This window comes from Centruroides sculpturatus, unplaced genomic scaffold (assembly GCF_000671375.1).
Source record: "Centruroides sculpturatus isolate CEXI.00-Female unplaced genomic scaffold, Cexi_2.0 scaffold256, whole genome shotgun sequence".
NCBI classification, from domain to species: Eukaryota; Metazoa; Arthropoda; class Arachnida; order Scorpiones; family Buthidae; genus Centruroides; species Centruroides sculpturatus.
The window spans coordinates 528,590-552,010 of NW_019384583.1; the positions used below are offsets into that span (position 1 = coordinate 528,590).

Consider the following 23,421-nt stretch of genomic DNA (forward strand, 5'->3'; position numbering starts at 1 on the left):
GATATAGAATGAGTACGGAGCCCCGAAAGGACAATAAAAACAAAAATATGGGAAAATACAGAATTTATTCGTGGACAAAAGAAAATTACATAAGCTCCCACTAAAGTTTGTGGGGTAATAGTGAAATTAAGTAAATCGAATCCCTACTCGATCTCACACGTGTATAACGGAAACAAAAGCTTTGCGCACGTGGTGGTACACATCGAAGGCAGGTTCGCGACAATAGAACACAGCTACTAACTTAATTACTAAGGTTATAACTATCTTACAAGCTAGGATTAAATTACGGAAGGATGATAGTATAGCATAGGTAAGGAAACGTATAGAAAGTTTAGAGAAAAGGGTACCCGAAATAATTGGATGTGATATCTTCCTGTTGGATAGGGAAACTAATTCAGTTCAACGATTCAAACAGTTCTTGGTCGGAATCTTCTCTATTCTTCCCTCGATGGATCACTTCGTCGCTGTCCTTCTCTTCTCTCTTAATAAATCTTGTCCGAGATGTCCGTCTGCTCGCTTCCTTGTCTACTTCGAGAATGAGTTCCCCCGTTCACCTCGGGGCCTACACTCCCTTCCTGGCCTCGTTCTCGTAACGGTGTTGCCCCCTCCAACGAACAGGAAGTGAAGGGTGGAAAAATCCAGAAGAGAGAAGACAAAGAACACACAGAAAATCTTAAACACTAGAGTTACGGCTAGCGCGTATACAATAATATGGCGTTTCGCCACATTGCAATTACATTCTGAATCGCTAGCCACAATATAAGGGCTAAAATTAAAAATAAAATTATAAAAACTTACTTGGTGAAATAAAATGTGTGGTAGATATACATACCTGGTACAAAACATTCTTCAATTGTATGAATATACTTATAAAGAAAATTATAATTAAATATAGCTTTGTAATGAAACGTACATAAAAATAACATAAAATATTCTTTACTCTTTAAATCTTAACCACTTAGTCAAATAGCTCTGTACAAGTGGAATCAGAGACAGTCTTGCTAGGTGTGCGATGTGTATATGCACGCGGGCTGCCAAATCCCGAGGGTGCCAATACCAGTCAATTTCAAATGCCTCTTTTGTCGCATCACAAATATACCTCAAAAGACACAACACGGTTCTTGTAAATTTAAACGTTTCTCACCATAGCTGTAAGTCTAAATATGTTAAACTTAATAGATTGTCTGTTGTTTGTTTTCTAACTAATTCGTTTTAGGACCAGGTGTTGTCCACAGAAATTTCCAAAATTTACAACTTTTCGGTCACTCTCATTGAACTGGAAAAATTTCTGTATTACATCTAATATTTCGAAGAAATCAGTCCCACTGTACTCAGCTAGAGATGGGTTCGGTTAGGCTTTTGTTTAAGTAAAATTTCGGCTCTTTCATCAGGGTTTTGTTTATGTCCCCAATTCCCTAATCGCATAATTATTTAACTATTTCTTAAGTAGAAATAAGTCGAAACCAGTTACTTTGTACTCGAATATTTGTAGCCTCGGGAAAAAGTGGAAAGACAAATTTTTATGACAAACGGATACATAAATCGTAAATTTAAGGAAAATAAATTCTAGAGCTTTTTCTGTACCTGGTGCATCTCTCTTATTCATTAAATTTAGTTGTAAATGACGCTGTCAAAGTAACAGTTAATTTTTTAACATTACACGTTTTTTTCTACATCCCCTTAGAGATGGTATATACAAAATCGTAATATCACTAGTTTAACATTGAAATCCCTGAGTAATATAAAATTGGAGAGTGGAAAAAATATATCAAATATTTTAACGGATTTTTTTCAAACTCCTGTCAACTATACAGAAAACTATCATAAAAACATACAGGTAAATTCTTATTGGTTGGGTTAAGTTATAAATCTACTCGTGATTCCCGTAATCGGGTGAGGGCGGCCAAATATCTAGCAGGCGGGCGACTAACAGCCTGGAACCGGTCCTGGATAGAATTGGATGCGTTATACATGTAGCATTCACCCAAGGTCCTAGGCTTCCACCGGCTAAACTGGGTGAGGTTGGTGCTCTGTAAGCGCATGCGCGAATCCAGCTTTTTGGATGCTGACAATACAGTTTCCACTCTGCTACCCCGCCACTAATATTCTAATACACAATAGCAATCTTATCTTTTTTCACATGTAGTATAGAAATTTGTAATAAGATACATAACGCGGTTATAATAAAATAATGTGCGATTATTTTCATATAATTAAAATTAATATGTATTTATTTTTTAGAAAATACAAGGGAAGCGGCACATCCACTGCTTCTAATGACGGCACGCCACTGACAGATTGTATCTTACAGTCGGCGAGTAACTCAATTTTCTTAAACGTTATAAACTTCTACAGTTCAGCACACAGACAGACGATACGACTGCAAATGGCATCCAAGCATGCTGAAAGCAGATGCTCATGCACACTGCTGCAATCGCACGTCATTCTCATTCACAAACAGACCTTATTTAAAAAATAGCCCTCGTATATTGCATTTATGGACATTTTTTTATGCATGAAATGCTGCTAAAAAGGTAAAAAAAAAAGGCTTTGTTTTGGGAATTGGGAGTGGATTAATCCATTTTACATTATTTCTTATAATAAAATGGTTTATTATATGTTTCTTATTTTGGTTTGAGAACAAATTGGTTTCTGAACAACTTTCAGGAATAAATTAAGTTTGTAAACCGAGTTTGACAGTAAATTGCACATTATCTATATAATACACTTTTATAAGTAGTAGTAATTCTCAATGAAAATTGAAAATATTTTTTACTTTTATTAAAAAAAATTTTCAATTATTTTCAAAAAATTTTTTAAATATGTTTTTATATTTATAGATAAATTCGAAACATTAAAATATTTTTAAAATTTTTAAAGATTTTTATAAGAATATTTATAATATTAAATCTGAAATAATTTGTTATAAAAATATAGTTTAAAATTTTAAAAAAGAATTGTTCAAATATATTTCAGAAAGAAAGAATATTTCTAATGTTTAGATTGAAATAAATTGTAAAAAATCTTACAAAGCATAATTGAATTTCTGCTTTAGATCATATTAATAATTTGTTCTGTAAGAAATTATTATATTACTTAAAAATAAATTACATCAAATTATTATTTTACAAAAGGCTTATATATAAATTAAAATAACAATTTTTAATATGTACTATTAAAACAAAATTAATAAATCATTCTTCATAATCCATAAATGCAAAAAATATCAAAATGATCTCATTGTCTATACAATATTTTAGAACAAAATTACATGCTTTTATTGATAATTATTTCATAGAGTACCAAAAAAGTTCATTTATAATAAAATATTTAATTATATTTCAACATGTTTTTTATTTAGTTATTTAGAAACAATAAAAATATAGGAGCCTTGTTTAATGAAAAAGTGCATTACTTGATCATAGCAATGCACATAACTATACCAGAAATATTCAGTACAAATTATGATTACTAAAAATAATGAAAAACAAACGTTTTTGAATGATTTTTAAATTGTCATCTTCAGGTTAAATCCAGTCGAATATCAATATGAAAATTTGAATGTCACTTTAAAAAAATGGATAGACAATTTGTGTTGGATACTTCTGGTATAGTTATGTGCATTGAATTTAATTAATTCAGTCTTAACAGTATGTATTTAGCATTACTTGTTAATACTTTGTAAAGCAAGAGTTCATTACACAAAGTTTAAGATTTTTCTTTATTATGTGAGAACTTCTAGACAAGTTAATAAAATATAAAATATATAATTTTTTGTGTCTTTATGCAACAGTTTATTTATGTATAAATACTTGATTAGTACTTTCATTTACAAATGACCACAAATATGACTGTATATCAGGAACATTATAAGACATCTTCGACAAATCACTAATTTAGTGACTCAAAATCTTTTTTCTTGCTACTTTATGATAAAAATGCCACAAACATAAAATACAGATATGAAAAATTTTAAAAGATTCATTAATTCAATATTTATGTTCATTAAATTGAAAATTCGTTATTTATTAAATCAAACATGTTTTTTAAGCTCTTTATACCCTTGAGCACTAAGAAGAAACATTAAATAAGGTTTACTTAAATTTAATTTCCTTATAATAAAACTAATATTAAATAAAAAGTAGCATATGTATAATACATAAATAAACAAAATAATGTAATTAAATTAATATACAGCATTAAAATTATATTTTAAAAAAATATAATTTTAATGCTGTATTATCATGGGTTCCCAACCTATGGGTCGTGACCCAGAAGGGGTCACGACGGGTTTTCTGTGGGGTTACCAACTTATACAGTAAACTAAAAAAAAAATATTCATTCACTATAATGCAATTTTTATTTTTAATGGTGTCTTGAAGTTTGAATAATTTCATATATTTTTTTAAAATTCGTGTAATCTATATATGCTATTCTGTCACAGTTGGTTGAAACAGGTGTTGAGAGTTTGAGAAGAATAAATTAAATGTTGAGAATGATATGAAGTTGGCATTAACAAAAACCCGCACCCGCAAATTTTGAGGCTGATGCAATTTCAACCATCACATTAAATTAATTATTAAACATAATTTAAAATAAAATTATACTAAAAAACTAATTTTATTGTTTTTTTTAATTCCTTATTAAAAATGCCTTTTTCAATTGTATCAGGGTCATGGATCACTTGGCTTTTATAAAAAGGGGTTGCCACCCGATAAAGGTTGGAAACAATGCTGTGTATATTTAGTCTTTATCAGTAGAGATGTCTTCAGATAATAAGAAATTATTAAACAATTTAAAATTTTGATTCTTTAATATTTTCTGAATATTTACCGTATTTGTCAGAGTATTATTATGTGTTGGGTGTAGTGGGTTATACTCGGTACAAACCGGTGGCTGTGTACTATGCCGGACCAGAGTCAAGGCATAGCAACCAAAACAAAACTAAAATTAAATGTGTGTGTCAGTGTCTGTATTAAGGAATTTCCTAACAATATGGCATGTATTCAATATAGTGGCCTTCTGTAGTGTGATGTATGTATTTCTACTCAATTGTAATGTTCCCAGGCTTTTGTGTAGCGTGTGTGGTATCACACCTGTACAGGAGAGAACAACAGGTACAATAACTACCCTATCCATCCTCCACAGATGCCTTATTTCCTGGGCAAGTTCTGTGTACTTGCTAATTTTTTCAGTGCATGTGTTTTGTACATTGTGAGTGTTTGGAATGGCTATGTCTATAATGTATGTGATTTTATTGTGTTTGTCAATGAGTGTGATGTCTGGTCTGTTGTGGTAAATTGTTTTATCTGTGATTATGGCTCTGTCGTAATACATTTTGTGCGTGTTATTTTCCAATACTGTCTGTGGAATATACTTGTAGTATGGTTCGTGGATGTCTGCCAATTTGTGTTTCTTTGCAAGCTCTTGGTGTATTATATTTGCTACTTGATTGTGTCTATGTAAGTAATCTGTCTGTGCCAAGAGCTTGCAACCAGAAGTGATGTGTTGTATAGTTTCTGGCATGATGTGACATTTTCTGCATGTGTCATTTGTGAGTGTTGTATCTTTGAGTATGTGTTTTCTGTAGTTTTTAGTATTTATGACCTGATCCTGTATGGCAATCATGAATCCTTCCGTCTCCCCAAAGAGGCATCCCCGATCTAACCAGCTGTTTGACGCAGTTTTGTCAACAAAATCCTGGGCCAGGTCATAAGGATGCCTGCCATGGAGTGCCTTTCGAGCCCACGATTGCTTGATGGTGTCTATGCTTTTTATGTGTTGTGTCATGTCTGTATGATGTGAGTGTAAGTTTAATGGTGTGTTATTTGAGTCTGCTAGAGTTACTGCTTTATGTAACTGTGATGTTTCTTGTTTCTTGTAGAAAAACTCTCGCAGTGACTGTATTTGTTTGTAGTGAAGGTTAACTATGTCAATCAGGCCACGTCCGCCTTCTTTACGTGGAAGGGTTAATCTTTCTGTGGCGGATTTAGGATGATGTTGTTTATGCTTAGTAAGTGTTGTTCTTGTTTTCCTTTGGAGTTGCTCGAGATCTGTGTGAGTCCAATGTATAACTCCAAAAGAGTATGTGAGTACTGGGATGACATATGTGTTTATTGCTTTAACTGTGTGTTTTGCATTTAACTGTGTTCTAAGTATAGCGTTTAACCTACTTTGGTATTCTTTAATTAATCGTTGCTTTATTTGTGTATGTTCTGTTAGTTTGGCCTGTTGGAATCCTAAGTACTTGTAGAACTCGCCCTCTTCCATGGATTCAATAACGTCTCCATTTCCAAGTGCAAAATCTTCTTTCTTCAGGATTCCTTTTTCTATGTGAAGTTTTTTGCATTTGTCTAAGCCAAACTCCATTTGTATGTCCTTAGTGTATGAATGTGTGATTTGTAGGAGTTGATGAAGTTGTTTTTGTGTGGATGCATAAAGTTTTATGTCGTCCATGTACATGAGATGTGAGAGTGTAAACTGTGTTGTTTTTTCATGTCTGATATTGTAGCCATAATGCGTGTTGTTTAACATGTTGGATAATGGATTCAGGGCTAGGCAGAACCAGAGAGGACTCAAGGAATCTCCTTGAAAAATTCCTCGCCTAATGAATATTTCGTTTGTTTGTATGGAAGTGTTACTAACCCTGAGATGTAGTGTTGTTCTCCAGTGCTGCATAGTGTTTTCGAAGAATGCAATGAGTGATGGATGTATTTTGTACATGTGTAGAATATGTAGCAGCCAACTGTGTGGAACACTGTCGAATGCTTTTCTGTAGTCTATATATGCCATGTGTATGTTTCTGTGTTGTTTGTGTGCTTGCCGTAGAATGACTGAATCTATGAGTAACTGTTCTTTGCATCCCCTGTGATTTCTACGGCAACCTTTTTGTTGTTCTGTAAGAATGTCGTGTTCTTCAACATGTTTGTATATTTTGTTTGTGATACAGGATGTCAATAATTTGTAGAGTGTTGGAAGACATGTAATTGGTCTGTATTGTGTGGGGTCTGTGGTTTTGTTGTTTTTAGGTTTCATGTAGGTGATGCCCTGAGTAAGAAATTTTGGCATGTCTTGTGGATTGATGATGATGTGTGTTAGATGTTTAGCTAGTTCCTGGTGCAGTGATGTAAACTTTTTGTACCAGAAATTGTGAATGTTGTCTACACCAGGTGTCTTCCAGTTGTGTGTTCTGTTAACAGCGTAGCGAATGTCGTGTATGTTTATTTCAGCACAGGGCATAGTTGGTATGTTGTGCAAGTTTCTGTTCTCCTCCTCGATCCAGCCTGCATCAGCATTGTGTGTAACAGCATTGGACCAAAGAGAAGACCAATAAGTTGTGAGTTCTTCTTCTGTTGGTGTGCCACTGTGCTGTGTATCAGTGTTTGTTTTGGTACTGATTTGTCTGTAGAAAAGTTTTTCATTGTTTGTGAATAATTTATTTTGTTGTTTTCGTAGTGTACATGTTTTGTATCGTTTGAGTCTACGTGCTTTGGCTGCGAGTTTTTGTTTTAGTGTATCGATGTATTCTGTAATGTGTGTGTTGTGATGTTCATGTTTTGTGTGTGTTTTAATTTTCTTGAAAATGTTTTTGAGTTGTTTCTTTAATTTGGGTGTTATGTTGTTTTTAGTGTATTGTGTCAGCCTGCCTAATTGCTGTCTAATGTCATTTATTTGTGTTTCTATTCTTCTCTGCCAGGCAGGCTTGTGATAGAATTGTGTTTTGTGTGTGTCTGTCTGTGAGTGTATTTTCAGTCCATGGTGTGTCACTACTGTGACTGCCCCAGCATAAACTAATGTATGAATGTCTGAGAGTGTAGAAATTGAATGAATGTAGTTTGGTAGTAAGTGAGTGTTTACATAATTTAGTGTTTTTCCTACTACCTTTGACGTGTTGATTTTCGGTATTCGTGGTCTTTGTGTGGGATCTGTACCTGTATATTTAGTGAGTGTTTCCTGAAATATAAGTGAGAGTGTATTAACTAATTCTATGTCTACGTTATCAGTGATGGATGGGGAAGTGCCTGCAGTATCATTAGTGGTACTTGTTGTGTGTGTGCTGTAATCAGTGCTTGTTGCTGGATTATCCTGACAGGTTACGTGATCTTCATTAATGTTAAATGTTTCTGTCTGTTGATGTATTTGATCAGCAACCTGTTGTTTGATAAGTTCAAGTGTTGTTTGTGGGATAAGGTTGTTGTGTATAATTGTTCTTTTTTGATCAACAACCCTTTGTTCGGTGACAGTGAGGTGAGGATATTGTTGTGTGAATCTATGGTGTAGTTGTTGTCTGTATGCTGTCATGTTTGTTTCGAGTCTTGTGATGGTGTAGTAAGTGCGGATGATAAACTCGTTCATTTCTGTTGTCCATTTCATCCGTTGGCGTGGTTTTCCAGCCTTTGTGGTCTGTGGATGCATTGCCACAGAAACACCAAGGCTAGGTTGATTCCTCACATCTGTTGAGGGCATTGCAGTAGCCATGCTTGGGCCGGCGCTGCTTTCGCCACCGGTAACCAAGGGAGACTGGAGCCTATTTTTCGAACGTGAGCCTCTGCCTAACCCACGAACGCGGACCTTGTTAACCCGGGCGACGTCCGAGCCGGTATCATACTTAGATCTGGTTACTACCATAATGATTATCTCCACAGAATGTGGGTGTGTGGTCACTCTTAGCTTCATTTCTCCCCATAGACCTTACTGGCATGGGTGTCCCTACCAGGAGCTTGTGCTCCAGCCTGCATTGCCCTATGGATCTGTAAAATTACTGGGCTCTCCCACCACGACCAGGTGGTGACCACGGGAGAGATTTATTATTATTATTATTATTATTATTATTACAGTGGTACCTCAGGATACAAAATTAATCCGTTCCGAAACTGAGATCCTATCATGAAAATGTCATAAGGTGAATCATTTTCCCCCATACGATTACATGTAAAACCAAATAATTCATTCCAATACGAAAAACACACTCAAATTAAAGCTAAGTAGTACATTAAAAAAATTAACTATAGTAAGGAAAACACTGAAAAATGCATTTTGTAGTTGTAAATGTATAAATAACCATAATAGAATAATAATTGATAAAAAAAATGTAGTTTTATTTGCACTTTACCTTTGAGGATAGACGACGGTGGAGGTGTAAACTGGTGGCGGAGGAGAGGGAGAAAAGAAATTATACTAAAACTTAACTTACATAACATAATGTAACAATAACTTAAAAATAACTTAACACTAATTTTTTAACTTTTCTGTTTTATATATTTCTTTTTAAATTTTTTATTCACTGCTTTTTGCTGTCTTTCCTTCACTTCCACCAGCACTTTCACTGGATAGAGGTTGCTTGGTAAAATATCTATCTAAAGCAGTTTGGCTTTGCCTACTTTTTAAAATGTTTCTAAAATTACTTAGACAAATGTCATTACTCTGAACAGCAATACAGCTAGTGTGAATCTTTTTGGGATGTTTCTTTTCAATAAAATCAGTCACTTTCTGATAATATCTCAAGATTTCCTTTATCAAGCGAGATCCTTCCACGATGAAGCAAACACACGGACTGAGACCAATGAACTGAAGTGAATAAAAAATGGCGCTGCAAACTAATGTAACGTTGTATGATGAGTTTTTGTTCATACCATGGAACAAAATTATGTTCAAATTTCATGTCGTATCCTGAAAATTTCATATGCTGGAGCGTTTGTATCCTGAGGTACCACTGTATTATTATTATTTTTCCCTCCACTGTGTATCATTCTCAGATTTGTGTCCAGGCAGGTCCAAGAGCTAAGCCTATAAGACCAGTACAAAACCTTAAACAGTTTTGAGAAATTTTCTGACAATATGACACATTGCTAGGATGGTAGCTTTTTGTAAGGATCTATATAAATTTGGCTGTATGAAAAGTTTTATTTCTTAAACTCGGTTATGTACAAATACTTCCAAGCTTCTCTTTTTATCAAAGAAAGAACTGTTGTGGAATCTGTCAAAAATATACTATCTCATTCTGAAATCTCTCATATTAGAAGAAAGTTGAGAGACAATAGTAGCTACAAGTAACTCTAGTCTAGCAATACTTGTCTTTCTTTTACTGCAAGTTTTGATTCTAACTCAATCTTTTAAAAGCTGAACCTTAACAGAATCTTCCAACTCAAGTTGAATAAAAGATACCACACTGTAGGTAAATTGACTTGCATCACAGGAGAAATGTAAAGAGCTATTTCCATTAATATTTTTTTCCATCTAACCATCTGGGAATCCTTACATTGTCCAAGAGAGAAATATCTTCAATCCATTTTGAAAACAGAACTAATCTCTCTATGAACCTCTTGTTCCCAGGTTAGTTTCATCTCACATATGCCATAGTAAGAGCTTAGTAATCAAACTAACTAAACAGATCATACCTAGTAGATTGAAAATGCAACGAGCAACAGCTAAAATTAATTTGTTTGCAATCTTTTTGAAACACATTTTTCAAATTCATCACATTTATTTGAAGGGTGTTGTTACTTCTGTCCTAAATTATTCCTAAAACATTGAATTTGCTATACAGTTTAAAGTAGGGTCAGTATACTCCCACCCTCTCAACTCAAACTTTCTTTTGGTCATAACATTTGTACCCATTTACACAAAACATTGTAACTCTAGTTTACTTTGAACCCTTGTCACACATTTATCAACATAAAAACTCCTCATGATTTTCTGAATATCATCTTTTGAATATGTTTATAAGCTGATTTATAGAAAAGCTTTACAAATGTCTGTTATTTTTTCCAAACAAAAACAAATTAAAATCATAGGAATCAATTCAATGAGATTTAATCCTTTTTCAAGACATTCATTAAGACAGAGAATCCCTTTTTCTTAGCCAATGCATTAAATACAGATCTTATTCTAGTTGTGCTATTCTACTTGATCAGAGGTCTATATGGTAAGTATTGACAGGAAGCTTTAATCTCATTTATGGGCATTGCTATAATACTATCAAGAAGCCATTCTTAAAATACATCATTGTAGGCTTGATAGAAACTTTCTTATCTAAGTTTCTTAACTGTCAAATTCAATCTCATGAAAGCAAGTTCATAATTGGAAGTGGGGAATGTCCTTCAATCCACAGTAAATGCACCACAAAATGCCTACTATCATCCAGTTTCACAGTGCTCAAAAAACATTGCTCTGCAGCCACATGAATTTCAAATTTAGTTTTCTTTTCTGAAGGATCAGTAATACCAAATGAATCAAGAGTCCATAAATCCAAAATATAAATGTCCTTGTACAATATAAAAATAACAATCAAGGCTGTATTATTAGGCAATGTTTCAGCAGTGTGGCCCATGACCATCCCACCTAATTGAGTTTCTATAGCTGCAAGACCACAAGCAAGCTTCCAATATCTGCTCGTCATCAATTTACCAGCCACATCAGCTCCAATGAGAAGTTCAATTAGTCCACTCTCAAGATCAGTCAACTCAATACCATATCTTTTAGGCTCCTGAAACCCTGAACCTTTTTTCACAGGAGATGTAATCCTACAAATAATAGACTGACCAAATAACAGTAAACAAAAACTGAAACTGTACAATAGTGAAACTAACACCTATATGACTGACCAAGAACATCAAAATGACAATTATACATCCATGATAAATTGGACAAAAACACAGTGAAAACATCATGATCACAAATATCAGATTTAGCTCCTCCAAATAGTGAAAGTTGAAGAGCTTTGTTTCTAATAGATTTATAACCCATCTTCTTGGCTGTGGAATTCAATATATAGGAATATTGAGAATAAGTGTCTATTATTACACAAACAGTATGTTGAATTCTATGTTGACCTCTCAACAAAACAGCCAAATTTTGCAACATCACACAAGGAAGTTGTAAAATTAGCAAGTGCTTCATCTTGCTGTTTTGGTAGTTCTCTAGTAAGTGCTTCATCTTGCTGTTTTGGTAGTTCCTTCTTCAACTCAACAAACTTAAACCCTAAGGAAACTTCTACACACAGTTAAATGATGTCGTTTGTTGCAAATCAAGCAACTCATCTTAATCTTACATCATCTTACTATTTGCCCTTTCTTCAAGCAAAAAAAACAACAATGTCCCTTTTCCACAGCATCTTGTCTTTCTTGAAATGACATTTTTCAAACTTTCCTACATTCTTCTGACATATGGTGTCTAGAACAAAATATGCATATCTTCTGAAATCCTTCTTTGGAGAAAGCAAACACATCAGCTATGGAGACTATCAGTGATAATTTATCTCTCTTAGAATTACTATTCTCTCATCTATTATTAGAACTCTCAGTTGAAATGAATGTATCAAGTTGAAGGAGAAGAGAGGATACAATTGGCCGTCAAAAGGCAAACCCTTTGATGGCCAACTGTATCCTCTCTTCTCCTTCAACTTCATCTTGAAGAAAACTTAGTAGATGATCAATACATTTTGTATTTCTTACTTTTGTCCTTTAGAAAAATTTATCCAAATTTGGCATTTCTGTTTTCTGCATGTCCACACTAGGTGTGGACATGCAGGAAAACAATAAAATGAAACTTTTGGTGTTACATGTTGAGTGTTTGCTAGTGTATTAGAACATCCAAACACAGAACAATTTACATTTGATTTTCCCATTTTTAATATAACTCAAACACAAATTAAAAAACAATAAGTGATTTAATGCACTAGGTACAGTTTTAGAAATGTCTCAGATACAATGCATATTCTTTCTTTAGTGAACTCCTATGTGTTATGTAAATATTTGCCACCAGAATGGCACATGAGTAACTTGCACTCGGGGTCTATATATATGTACAAGTGTAGATGGCGGTGTGGCACACAGTCACACAATAAGGCATATGGAGGCATGCTGATTGCTATTTTGTTCCTGAATACATTTACAAAAATAAATAAATAAATTCCACATGGAAAGTGAAAAAAGCTAAAAAAGCAAGTTTGCCTCAGAAAAAGCTAAAAAAGAGAGGAGCCATAAAAAAAAAAGTATTTTTTTGGGAAATGAAAAACATTGTCCAAGGAAAGTAGAGCAAATGTTTATTTCTATAAACATGAAGCGCTTTAGAATCATGTAGGGCAACCGTTCAAAGAAGAGTTTTTTTTTTGTCTAAATACAACAGAAAACATTCACTAAAAAGATAAATGATGGAAATGATCTAAGTCCACATGATACAAAATTTGTAAAGATTTACTTCTACAGTCATTATTTACTTAAAATAGCATTGAAAAAATTTTGTATTCTCTTCATCTATAAATTTCAGGATAGCACAAATATCTTTCTTGTTTTTGTCACTCAGTGGTTGTACATCTGTTAAACACAATAGCTCTGCTGACTTAACATCTTGGAGAGTAATTCTTCTCTTGAACAGATTGCATTTCTCCCACCCTATTAAGTCAGTAAAGCTCTTTCCATAGAAAACCCAACCAAGGTCTTCTTTGGTCACTTACAATCATATGCTTTTTATTTAAAAATCACTTATAATACAAAAAATTTTTTAAATTTTACAAGCAAGTAAATTCTGTTGGGCACATAGATCAACTAGTATGCAGACAGCCTCTGAATATACTCTAAGCCCCATCTATTGATGTATTGATCTATTAAAATGAAAATGAAAGGTAAAGGCACTGCATTGGCCTTGCAAAATAGATCATTTTGCAAGGCCAATATTCTTTAATATAATATAATTTCTTATATTAAATTTTCTTTTTTAATTTTATTCTTATATTTATATGGCAGTAATAAAACTATTTTAAACTGTCAATTTTATTTAAACTTATAATTCATGCATTTCAAAATAATCATCCATCATACCAACACTACTGGTGTGAGAATTAATAAAATAACTATGAAATTACCAACAAACCAGCAATAATTCACTTCAAAAATGAACATTTTCTACCGTCTTCAACGGTCATCATCAGGTTCAATTCCAACTCTTGGAATTGAACCTGATGATGACTGTTATTTTATTCATGCATTTCAGATATCAAAAACAATAGCAAACATTCTTATTAGAGGGTCTTTAAATATTATTATATTTTTGTTATAATGAGATGAGTTTTCATTCTTTTTAAATGTGTACTTATCACATTTATATAGAATTAACTAGCTATAGTTCATACATAGAATTTCTCATGTTTATGAATTATAATGATTATAAAATGCAAGATAACATTAAAATTACTCTAAATTAAATTTAGTAAGAACAAACATTATTATTAAAACAAAGTTTACTCAATTATAAATGTTTTCTGAAAAGTGCTATCATCATCTTCAAAAAGTATCATATATTTAAAACATTCAAGTAAATGATTTTGTATCTGATGATTTTGTAATTTTATTCAAAATTTAAATTTATATTGATAAAATATTTTATAAACATCATTTCATATATAATGTTTATAAAGCATTAAAGCAAAATAGAATATCTAATATTTTTCAGGATCAAAAAGATAATTGAATGTCTTACTACTACTGCAAATTCAAAATAAAAACAAATTCATTTCTTCTTATAATGTGATTCATATTTTCTAAGTATCTTTTGAAGATTTTGACTTAAAGACTTAACAGAATTTACTTCTATATTTACAATAATCTTTTTACATTTTTTTTCCCTCCATTTATTGTATTAAGCTTTTTTTATTTGTTCTTAAACTGATCATTCAAGTATTCTTTTACAAAATTTTTATCTATTAATTTAAATATAGCTAAATATTGCAAGCTTTTGTTAAATAAAAACTTTACAAATTTAAATTTTAAAAATACTTATCCATTAAGATAAAAATTCAGTTTTAATTTCCATTTCAAGCCTTTTCACAACAAAAAGCCTTTTATTTTTATGAACTATTTTTGTCAGATTAAAATTATAAAATAAAAATGACTGTAAATATGTTTGCATAAATAATTTTTAATTATCTTATTTTTCTCTCATTTTAATAAAAGGAATAATCAAATAATTAAAAGTAAAATAAAACAAATTAATAATAAACCATAATAAAATAGGTTCCCCTTGGCATTAGTTCCCCTTGCGTAACATCGCGCCCCAGAGAAGGCAACGGGAAACCACTCTGGGTACTAACTTTCCCTAGTAACACCTTGGCGTACTTACTAATCTGCGCCGGGTGTGGCCGAGGTCGGGAAAAACCTGATATGGCACGATGAGATGAGATAATAAAATAACAAAAACTTTAAATAATTCTGAAATAAAATGCTTAAATATATATTATAAAAAAATTATATTTAACCTTCATGTCAATTTCATGGACCATGTTGATTATTCCAGAATTAGAATGAGCAAAATGAAAACCTTCCTGCAATCGCATCCTGAAATGTAAATTTTTGAAAAAATTAATTAATACATAATAATTAACAACTCATAAACATGCCTATAATAAAGCATGCATTAAAAATGCCTTCTACATTTATTATTATATTGATTTTATTATATTTATAAATGTTGATATTACAAAAATATGAAAAAGAATTACTATAGTTTATGGCATACTCTCATTTTAGCAGAGAATATTTAACAAAAAAGTATTTGATGTATTTAATCCATCCTGTGCCTTTAGAATTCAGCTATAAAGTTGTTTTTACTATATTCTAGTTAAAAAAGTTAAACCAGAATACACACTTATGTTGGATGCATAATTATAATAGTGCTTATCCCTCTTTATTTTAATATAATAAAAAATAATTTAAAGTGGTTACAAAAACAGTCAGATAGTAAACTTACTACTTCTGCTAAATTATATTTAATTTCTCAGAGAGTTGTGTGAAGAGGTCAAATATAACTTTCTGGAACTCTCTTTCAGTAGAAGAATAACTGTCCATGTGGGGCTCATGTTTTCATAAAGAGTATACATGATTTGAACCTGTTGCTATGGTCAGCAGCTCCTAAATATATTTTCAATTGAACAAATATAAAACCTCTTCAGTTTAACAACTGTATTGAAAACCACCTGCCTCTGATCTGAATATTTTGTATAATAAAATATATGCTGACAACCTTGTTGAAAATATGCCATTTAATACAGCAATGAATTACTGCACTTTTTTTAAAAAGCATAGACTTGTTATTAAATAAATGATCCTGTTTAGCATCTTGTGTTTATTTTTTGATAATTTGCATACCTTAGGCACCTCTATTATTCTATTCTTTTCAATTTCATAATTCAGTATGAAAAAGTACAGACTTATGAAATTTTATAAAGTTGCAATTTCACTGTTGAGGAATATATTTTAACATTTATAAAAATGCAGATTTAAAATATTTATAAAATTGTAAAAATAATCTTTATCAATTTGTTTATAAATCTGTACATCCACTAATATCATTTTAGTAAGATAAAAAGTAATGATTGATAATATACTCATATTTATTTTAATAAATACTTACTGAATAATGGTTGAAAGTAATTGCGCTACTACATTCATAGATATTGAGTAACTCAGATCATTTTGTAAAGTCCAAATCCATCGCTGATGATAAAGATAACGACTGAGAGTAACCAGCATATCTACAGCAACTTGATCAGAATGATTATTAAAAGAGGGAAATCTTTGATTTGTAAATTGAGTGTTCATTTGACTTGATATAGAACGTGTAAAGTCAGAAGGCATTTTCAAGTATCTGAAAATGTAATGTAAAACAGGTTAAAATAAAATATTACTAAATGTAATGTATTATATATATCATATTATTTAAAAATTTGTAATCAAAAATTAAAATTAAAATTTGTCATTTAAATCACATATAAGTGTGCATCTTTACAATAATAAATTAAAATATAATTGTAATTGATATTTATAAACAAAATATGTTTTAAAAAATTACTAAGTAAATTTTTAATGTTTATTTCTGTAATACTTAAATAAGTTATCTTCAAAAAATTTAGTAAATTATATCTCCATTTTTATACAATTAATTTCTTGTTGTGTTCTCGTTCTTGCACTGATCACCATGCAAGCATATTGCTTTTACAAAATCAACATGGTATCATTGTACCCTTCAGTACTGCAATTTGAAGTCATTATGCTAGCATATGTCATGATTATTAGGAAGGTTTTCTCCACTCCACAAGTACTGGTTTTGTCTGAAGCACTGCTATTCAATACAAAAAATAATTACTTTCATTTTCGTGGTAATATCTATATCTAAAAGCAAAATGTACCAATGGGCTCACTCCTCTCTGCAACACTACCTAAACTTATTATGAGGAACACTGAATCAAAAATTTTTAACTCTCCACTTGCTATGCAATAACCTCTCCTTTATTTACAATATGTAGTTAATATCTTAATCAATTGGGAGAATTCAAAGAACTACTAATATTTATTTAAATGCTGTCCTTAGTTTACTTTTTCTATTTCCTTTGCCATAGAAAACATAATTCCTACTGAGGATCTGTGTATATGTAGATCCAGGAAAGATATTTTAGCATTGTCCTTATATTCTGTGTTCTTTAAATTCAATGCCTTGCCCCTTATTATTCATCAATGGCCTTTCAACCCCAGTACATATAGTATATTCCACCATAGCAATTCTCATACTCAGGACATTTCTCTTCATCTCTAGTCAAGCAGCAGTTAACAATGAATTGTGGTTAGTATCATTTGTAATACAAAAGATGGGCTAGATATCTGAAAAATACAAATACCTTATTAACCACATAAAAAGAGCACTCTCTCTGTTAACCACTGAGCACAAAAAAAGCACCTTACCTATATGTAGCCCACAATATCATAGTTGTGATAACTGTCATTAGTTGTCACAAGCACATTCAGAAAATTCAGGTTTATTGTCCTACTGATCCCCTATTGTCCGGTGTTGCATAGACTTTTATGTAATGATAGAGATAAAGTTGACTTGCTGGAAAAATTGAGGGAATATGCCAAACCTCTACAAAACCATCTCTCATTGGCAGCAATATTGGAGCTACTACTAGAATACTCCAGACACTTATTCAAGAACACCAGGAAAACATAAAAATAACAGGTATACCACAGAAGTGAATAAAAGAGTCCTGGATCAAAATTATAAACTCCTCATTAATTCTTAAACAATGCCAGGATAGAAGACCATTATTCCTACGGGAGGCATTCTACATCTCCTTCCTACCTAATAACAGGGCCACCCTCAACATTCCCAAACTATGGATCACATTATCTAATCAGCTTAAAATCATAAAACTATAGAATAATGTATAAAGACTAGTGATGTAACGAATATTCAGTTACTATTCAGTATTCATCCTATTCAAGCTGATTAAATATTCAGCCAAATACTGAATACCTTAAAACAGAAGTAAGAAATAACAAAAACTCAGTAAATTAATCATTTTGTTATTTAGATTTAATGTTATCAGGTTAGTGTTGTTTGTTTATATTTATTTATAACTTATAACATGCACAAAATAAAAAAGAAAATAATATTAGTCACACGTATTCACAATTTATAATTACAAAGATCAGCACACGCACACACCTATTTGTTCGAGAATCGTCACACACATCTGAGGGTCTGATCCTGCCTATCCTTTTTTTAAGCACTCGTCTTTGCTCTTCGCTTTCTCTTTCCTCTATCGCTGTAGTCCATGTATGCCTGCCTATACATACATCATAATACGCACTCACGATACTTTCAATTCGTCACTTTTCCGTCATGGATTTCCCATTTTATAATTATGTGACTCAAAGCCTGGTGATAATGGAGAAAAAAGACAGATAGGACATCGGTATAAGTCACAGTTATGATTTCACAGATTCGAGACAGCTTGGTAGCCCGAATGGCCCCAGGCTTTCACCCGTGCACGCTAAGTGACTTTCATTACAAGCATTTAGCTTTCCGTTCCGAAGCCTATAACAACAATTGTTTGACATTGACAACCATGAATTTCACACGAATAAGCTGCCTCGAATTGTTCGATTATGTTATCAACTCAATTTAATATTTATTTTCATATTTTCACTTCGCAATCCTTCTCTGTTCTTTTTCCGTTATTTACATGTGTAGGTCATTTTATTGTTATCCACATTTGATATCACTTATCACATACAGTACTGCCATGACGCTCTTGTCTGTCCACTACAACTGTCAAGAATTAACGCAATTGACGAAGCGTAGTGACAGCAGGCCAATAGAGTAGGGTCCTTGCCATAATGCGCTTTGCACGCCAATTTTCTTACGTGCGTTAATCAAGCTGAATAGTTTGGCCAAATATTCGGCTATTCAGCCACGCTCCTGGCCAAATATTTGGTATTTGGCCTGAGGCCGAAAATACTATTCGTTGCAACATTAATAAAGACCCATTCCAATTTTTGTTTAAAAAGATATTTTCTAACTTTTAATAATTTTTAATTTTTATTATCAAATTTAAAATTTGCATACATTCCAAGAGCATACACATAACATCATAACTACTTTGACATAATGTATAGTTAATTTTGTTATTATATTTATTTGCATTTAATATTCCTAATTGCTTTAAAAATATATATGAAATTTGAATTCATATTTAAAATAATTCATAATTTAAATATTTTATACTTTTTTAAGTTTTTCTTAATTTAAAACAAGAGTTGATGTTTCACTCCTTTCTCCATAGTAAAAACTAAAATAATAAACAAAATCATAAGTAGGCTGGTTACACATAGACTGATGGTTGTTGGGCTATTGTTTCACTGCTGTCTTTGAAATGTAAATTACGATATGATTGTCATATTAGTCATTTAAAGGCTCTTATTATGAGTGCAACAATACTTATCTAGGATGCTTACAATAAATATATATAACAAAACATCAAATTCCCCAAATTAATTTAGCAGCAGTTTTCATTCAGTTTGAGGTAATATTCCTCAAACTGAATGAAAACTGCTGGCTAAATTTCAGTTTGGGAAACTGCTGACTAAAATTCAGTTTGAGGAATATTACCTCAAACTGAAATATAAAATTCCTCAAATTCTTTTTACTTACTTTTTTGAAATTTAACCATTTTGCTTCATTTAAGTGATGCAAGATAATTTAATAACATTTTCTTGTAATTGTTTTATCATGAAATTTTGATAACTTTTTACTATATGAAAGCTATAGATTAAAAATAAGTTAAATGTAATGGTCAAAAATGTATTATACTAAAAATATCAGTAACTATAGAAATCAATTTTTCTTTTCAACAAGTACTGCTGTTTCAAGGTAAGTTATTTATAATTTAGAAGTTTTTAAAATAGATTCAATTAATGCATATGCTAATAAATGTTTAAAATTTAAGTTTATTTAATTAAAACTAATTAAAAACTAAAAATGATCTAATTAAAATTTATCATCATCCTACAGTTAGAAAAAAAAAAAACAGGTAGAATTCTTCAAAATTCATATCATAATTACATCATAGTTCAAATATGAATAATACATTATTCCTATCTAAATATAAACATCTTTACAAAAATCCAATACAGATTCCAGTTTAATGTAAAATTATTTAATTAAATTATAATTATTAAATTTAATACAATATGGCACCTAACGCCTTCCTCTAGGGTCAAATTGATCAGTAATTTATAATTATTATAGCTGTTATTAGCTCGATGTCATATAGAAGTTATTATAGCTTTATCTATTAATGTGGTTAAAAAGTGTCACACTGAGTAATAAACATTTTAGTTTTTCAATTAATTATTGTTTACTTTGATAGAATTTCTAAAAAGCTTTCATAATTATTGTCAAATAAAATATTCATACAATACTTAAGAATTACAGATATAAATAAATAATGATTAATTAAGTATTAAATTATTGTGTTTAACAGATAGTTTTTAAGCACATTCTTTGGAACATATCTGATGACTATCAACAAGGAATAATATACAGCAGCGCTGTCCAACTTATCATAGCCCGCGGGCCATATTTTCTTCACCAAACATTTCGGGGGCCAAGAAGGTTGATAAACCACATGACATTTGCATAGTGCTACGGTTCAGTAAGCACTAATTGGTCAGCGAGTCCGATGTTGACGCTATAAAAAGGCGACAGTTCGACACACCGGATATACGTCACTCTCGTCTAAGTTCGACTTGGGAATTTTTTTGTTCAATAATAAATGTGAATTCTTCTTCCTGGAAAAATAAGACATTCCCTGAAAATAAGACCTAGCGCATTTTTCAGAGCAAAAATTAATATAAGACACTGTCTTATTTTCGGGGAAACACGGTAGTAAAATAATTTTATTAATAATAATAATTTAGTAACATAAATTTATTCATAGTAAAATGTACTCGCGGGCCGTAAAAATTATTTGGCGGGCCGTATACGGCCTGCGGGCCGCCAGTTGGACAGCGCTGATATACAGTAAAGCTCCTACTTTGCAGCCACCAATGGTTCTGAGCAAAAGTGATCTTTATGCACCATACTTTAAAAAAAAATATAATTTCAGTTGTAAATGCAAGTTAATAAAAATATTAAAAAATAATACAAAAATATTTGATTCTTTTGTGTTTTCTTTAATCCAATACATTTAAAGAAAATTATCCTTCTTATTTATATGTGGATTAAAATAGCCTGTAGAATGACCTAATTTTTAAAATAAAACCATTGTCTATGGGATGGAAGTATAGATTTGTTCTTCTGTTTTCTTTTAAGGAACTTAAATGTTGAACCATTACATGGTTACATGATGAAATGTGTAGAGTTTGGATATAAGACCACTAAGATAATTTTGTATTTGCAACAAAAATCACTTTGCATTGTTAAATGGGATTTATTATCCAATTAAATAATAATAACAAAAGTGATATTTTAATAAATGTCAAGAAAATCCAGCAATTGAAATCTAACAGTAATTTCTGAAGTAATTGGCATATATTTACACACCTGAACCATTTACAGTGCGATCATGCAAAAAATCGATAACAAACGTTTTCGAACCCCTTCTGGGCTCTGCTTCAGGTTCCAATCAGTTTCTATAAAGACGTTCGATATCTGTTAGACGTAGAAATCCGTTCGATCATGTCGTTTAAAGCTTGAAATTTCAAGCTTTAAACGACATGATCGAACGGATTTCTACGTCTAACGAATATCGAACATCTTTATAGAAACTGATTGGAACCTGAAGCAGAGCCCAGAAGGGGTTCGAAAACGTTTGTTACCGATTTTTTGCATGATCGCACCGTAAATGGTTCAGGTATGTAAATTTTTGTCATTCCAGTGTGATAAATAGTGAATTTATTCTGTAATTGGCATATTTTGTTTCAGTAATTGCCATCTAAAATTAAAACATAACCTATAAGTTAAAAGAAATTTAAATATTATTGATAACTAATTTGTAATATACAGTAGACCCCTATAACACGAGTTCCTATAATGTATATTCCTATAATGCGGCAAAAAAATTGCAACAATATTTGTATAAAGACGCTAAAAGGGACTCGTAAAACGCGGTAAAACGTCATCGCCAAGTTGTCATCGTGGACGAGCAGCCGAACTACTTTCCGTTGTCCAGCGCCACGCTACAGAGAGTTTAGGCGGGTAAGTTGAGTTTACTATCGTCTGTACAGTATTATATATAAATTATATATAAATTAGGTACTGTACATATAATTATATATTAATTACATATAAATTAGGTACTGTATATATAATTATATATTAACTTAATTTATTGTAACTTTATTATAATTATATATATATACTTTCTGCCATCCAGCGCCACGCTACGGAGAGTTTAGGCGAGTAAGTCGTTTACTATTGTCTGTACAGTATGTAAATTAGGTACTGTAAGTCTAATACAGTACTGTAATTTTATACATTTCTTGTGAAAGAAACATTTCTTATTCAACGGCTATAAAAATTATTTATATTAATAATGTCTCCAAAGTTCAATGAAGTTTTCGCAGAAAAATAACATCAGAAATCGCGGCCGCCGTTTGGTGCGCTGGTCCGCGACGAAAACAAGCTTGAGCAATGGCGACATTGAACGGTGCACACTCGGTAAGTAATCCTACAATTTTTTGTTTATAGCATAGTTTATACGGATTATTCCCAAAATATTATACGTATTTTGGAAATATTGAGTCAAATTAGTCTAGAATCGATTAATTTTATGGAAGAAAACCTTTCAAACAGCCGTAGTCTGTAAACTTCACACATGTCGGGCTGTGATTGGCTCATGTATTTAAGGATTCCTACAACGTGAAATTCGTATAACGAGGAACGTATCTCCGCGTTATAGAGGGGTCTACTGTATATAGTAAAATTAACTACAAATAAAACCTTTCCTTAAAAGAGATTTCCTAAATACTGTATAAATTTCATCAATCTACCTTATTCTCAACTATAATTTTTCACCAGTTAAATTCAAAAATAAAAGCAAACATGCCAATGAGATTAACAAATATCATTTTAAAAAAATTCTTTTTAGCG

The 23,421-nt window shown here is 31.6% G+C and overlaps 1 protein-coding gene across 1 annotated transcript in view; it reads right to left on the reverse strand.

Annotated features, from left to right (window-relative positions):
• LOC111624507 (KICSTOR complex protein SZT2-like) overlaps positions 1-23,421 on the reverse strand; it is a 317,304-nt gene that overhangs the window by 190,302 nt on the left and 103,581 nt on the right. The window contains exons 18-21 of the mRNA XM_023367362.1: positions 16,405-16,638; positions 15,251-15,329; positions 13,580-13,600; positions 11,169-11,536 (exon numbers count right to left, since the gene is read on the reverse strand). Coding sequence (XP_023223130.1) covers positions 11,169-11,536; positions 13,580-13,600; positions 15,251-15,329; positions 16,405-16,638 — 702 coding nt within the window. The remainder of the gene's footprint in view (positions 1-11,168; positions 11,537-13,579; positions 13,601-15,250; positions 15,330-16,404; positions 16,639-23,421) is intronic.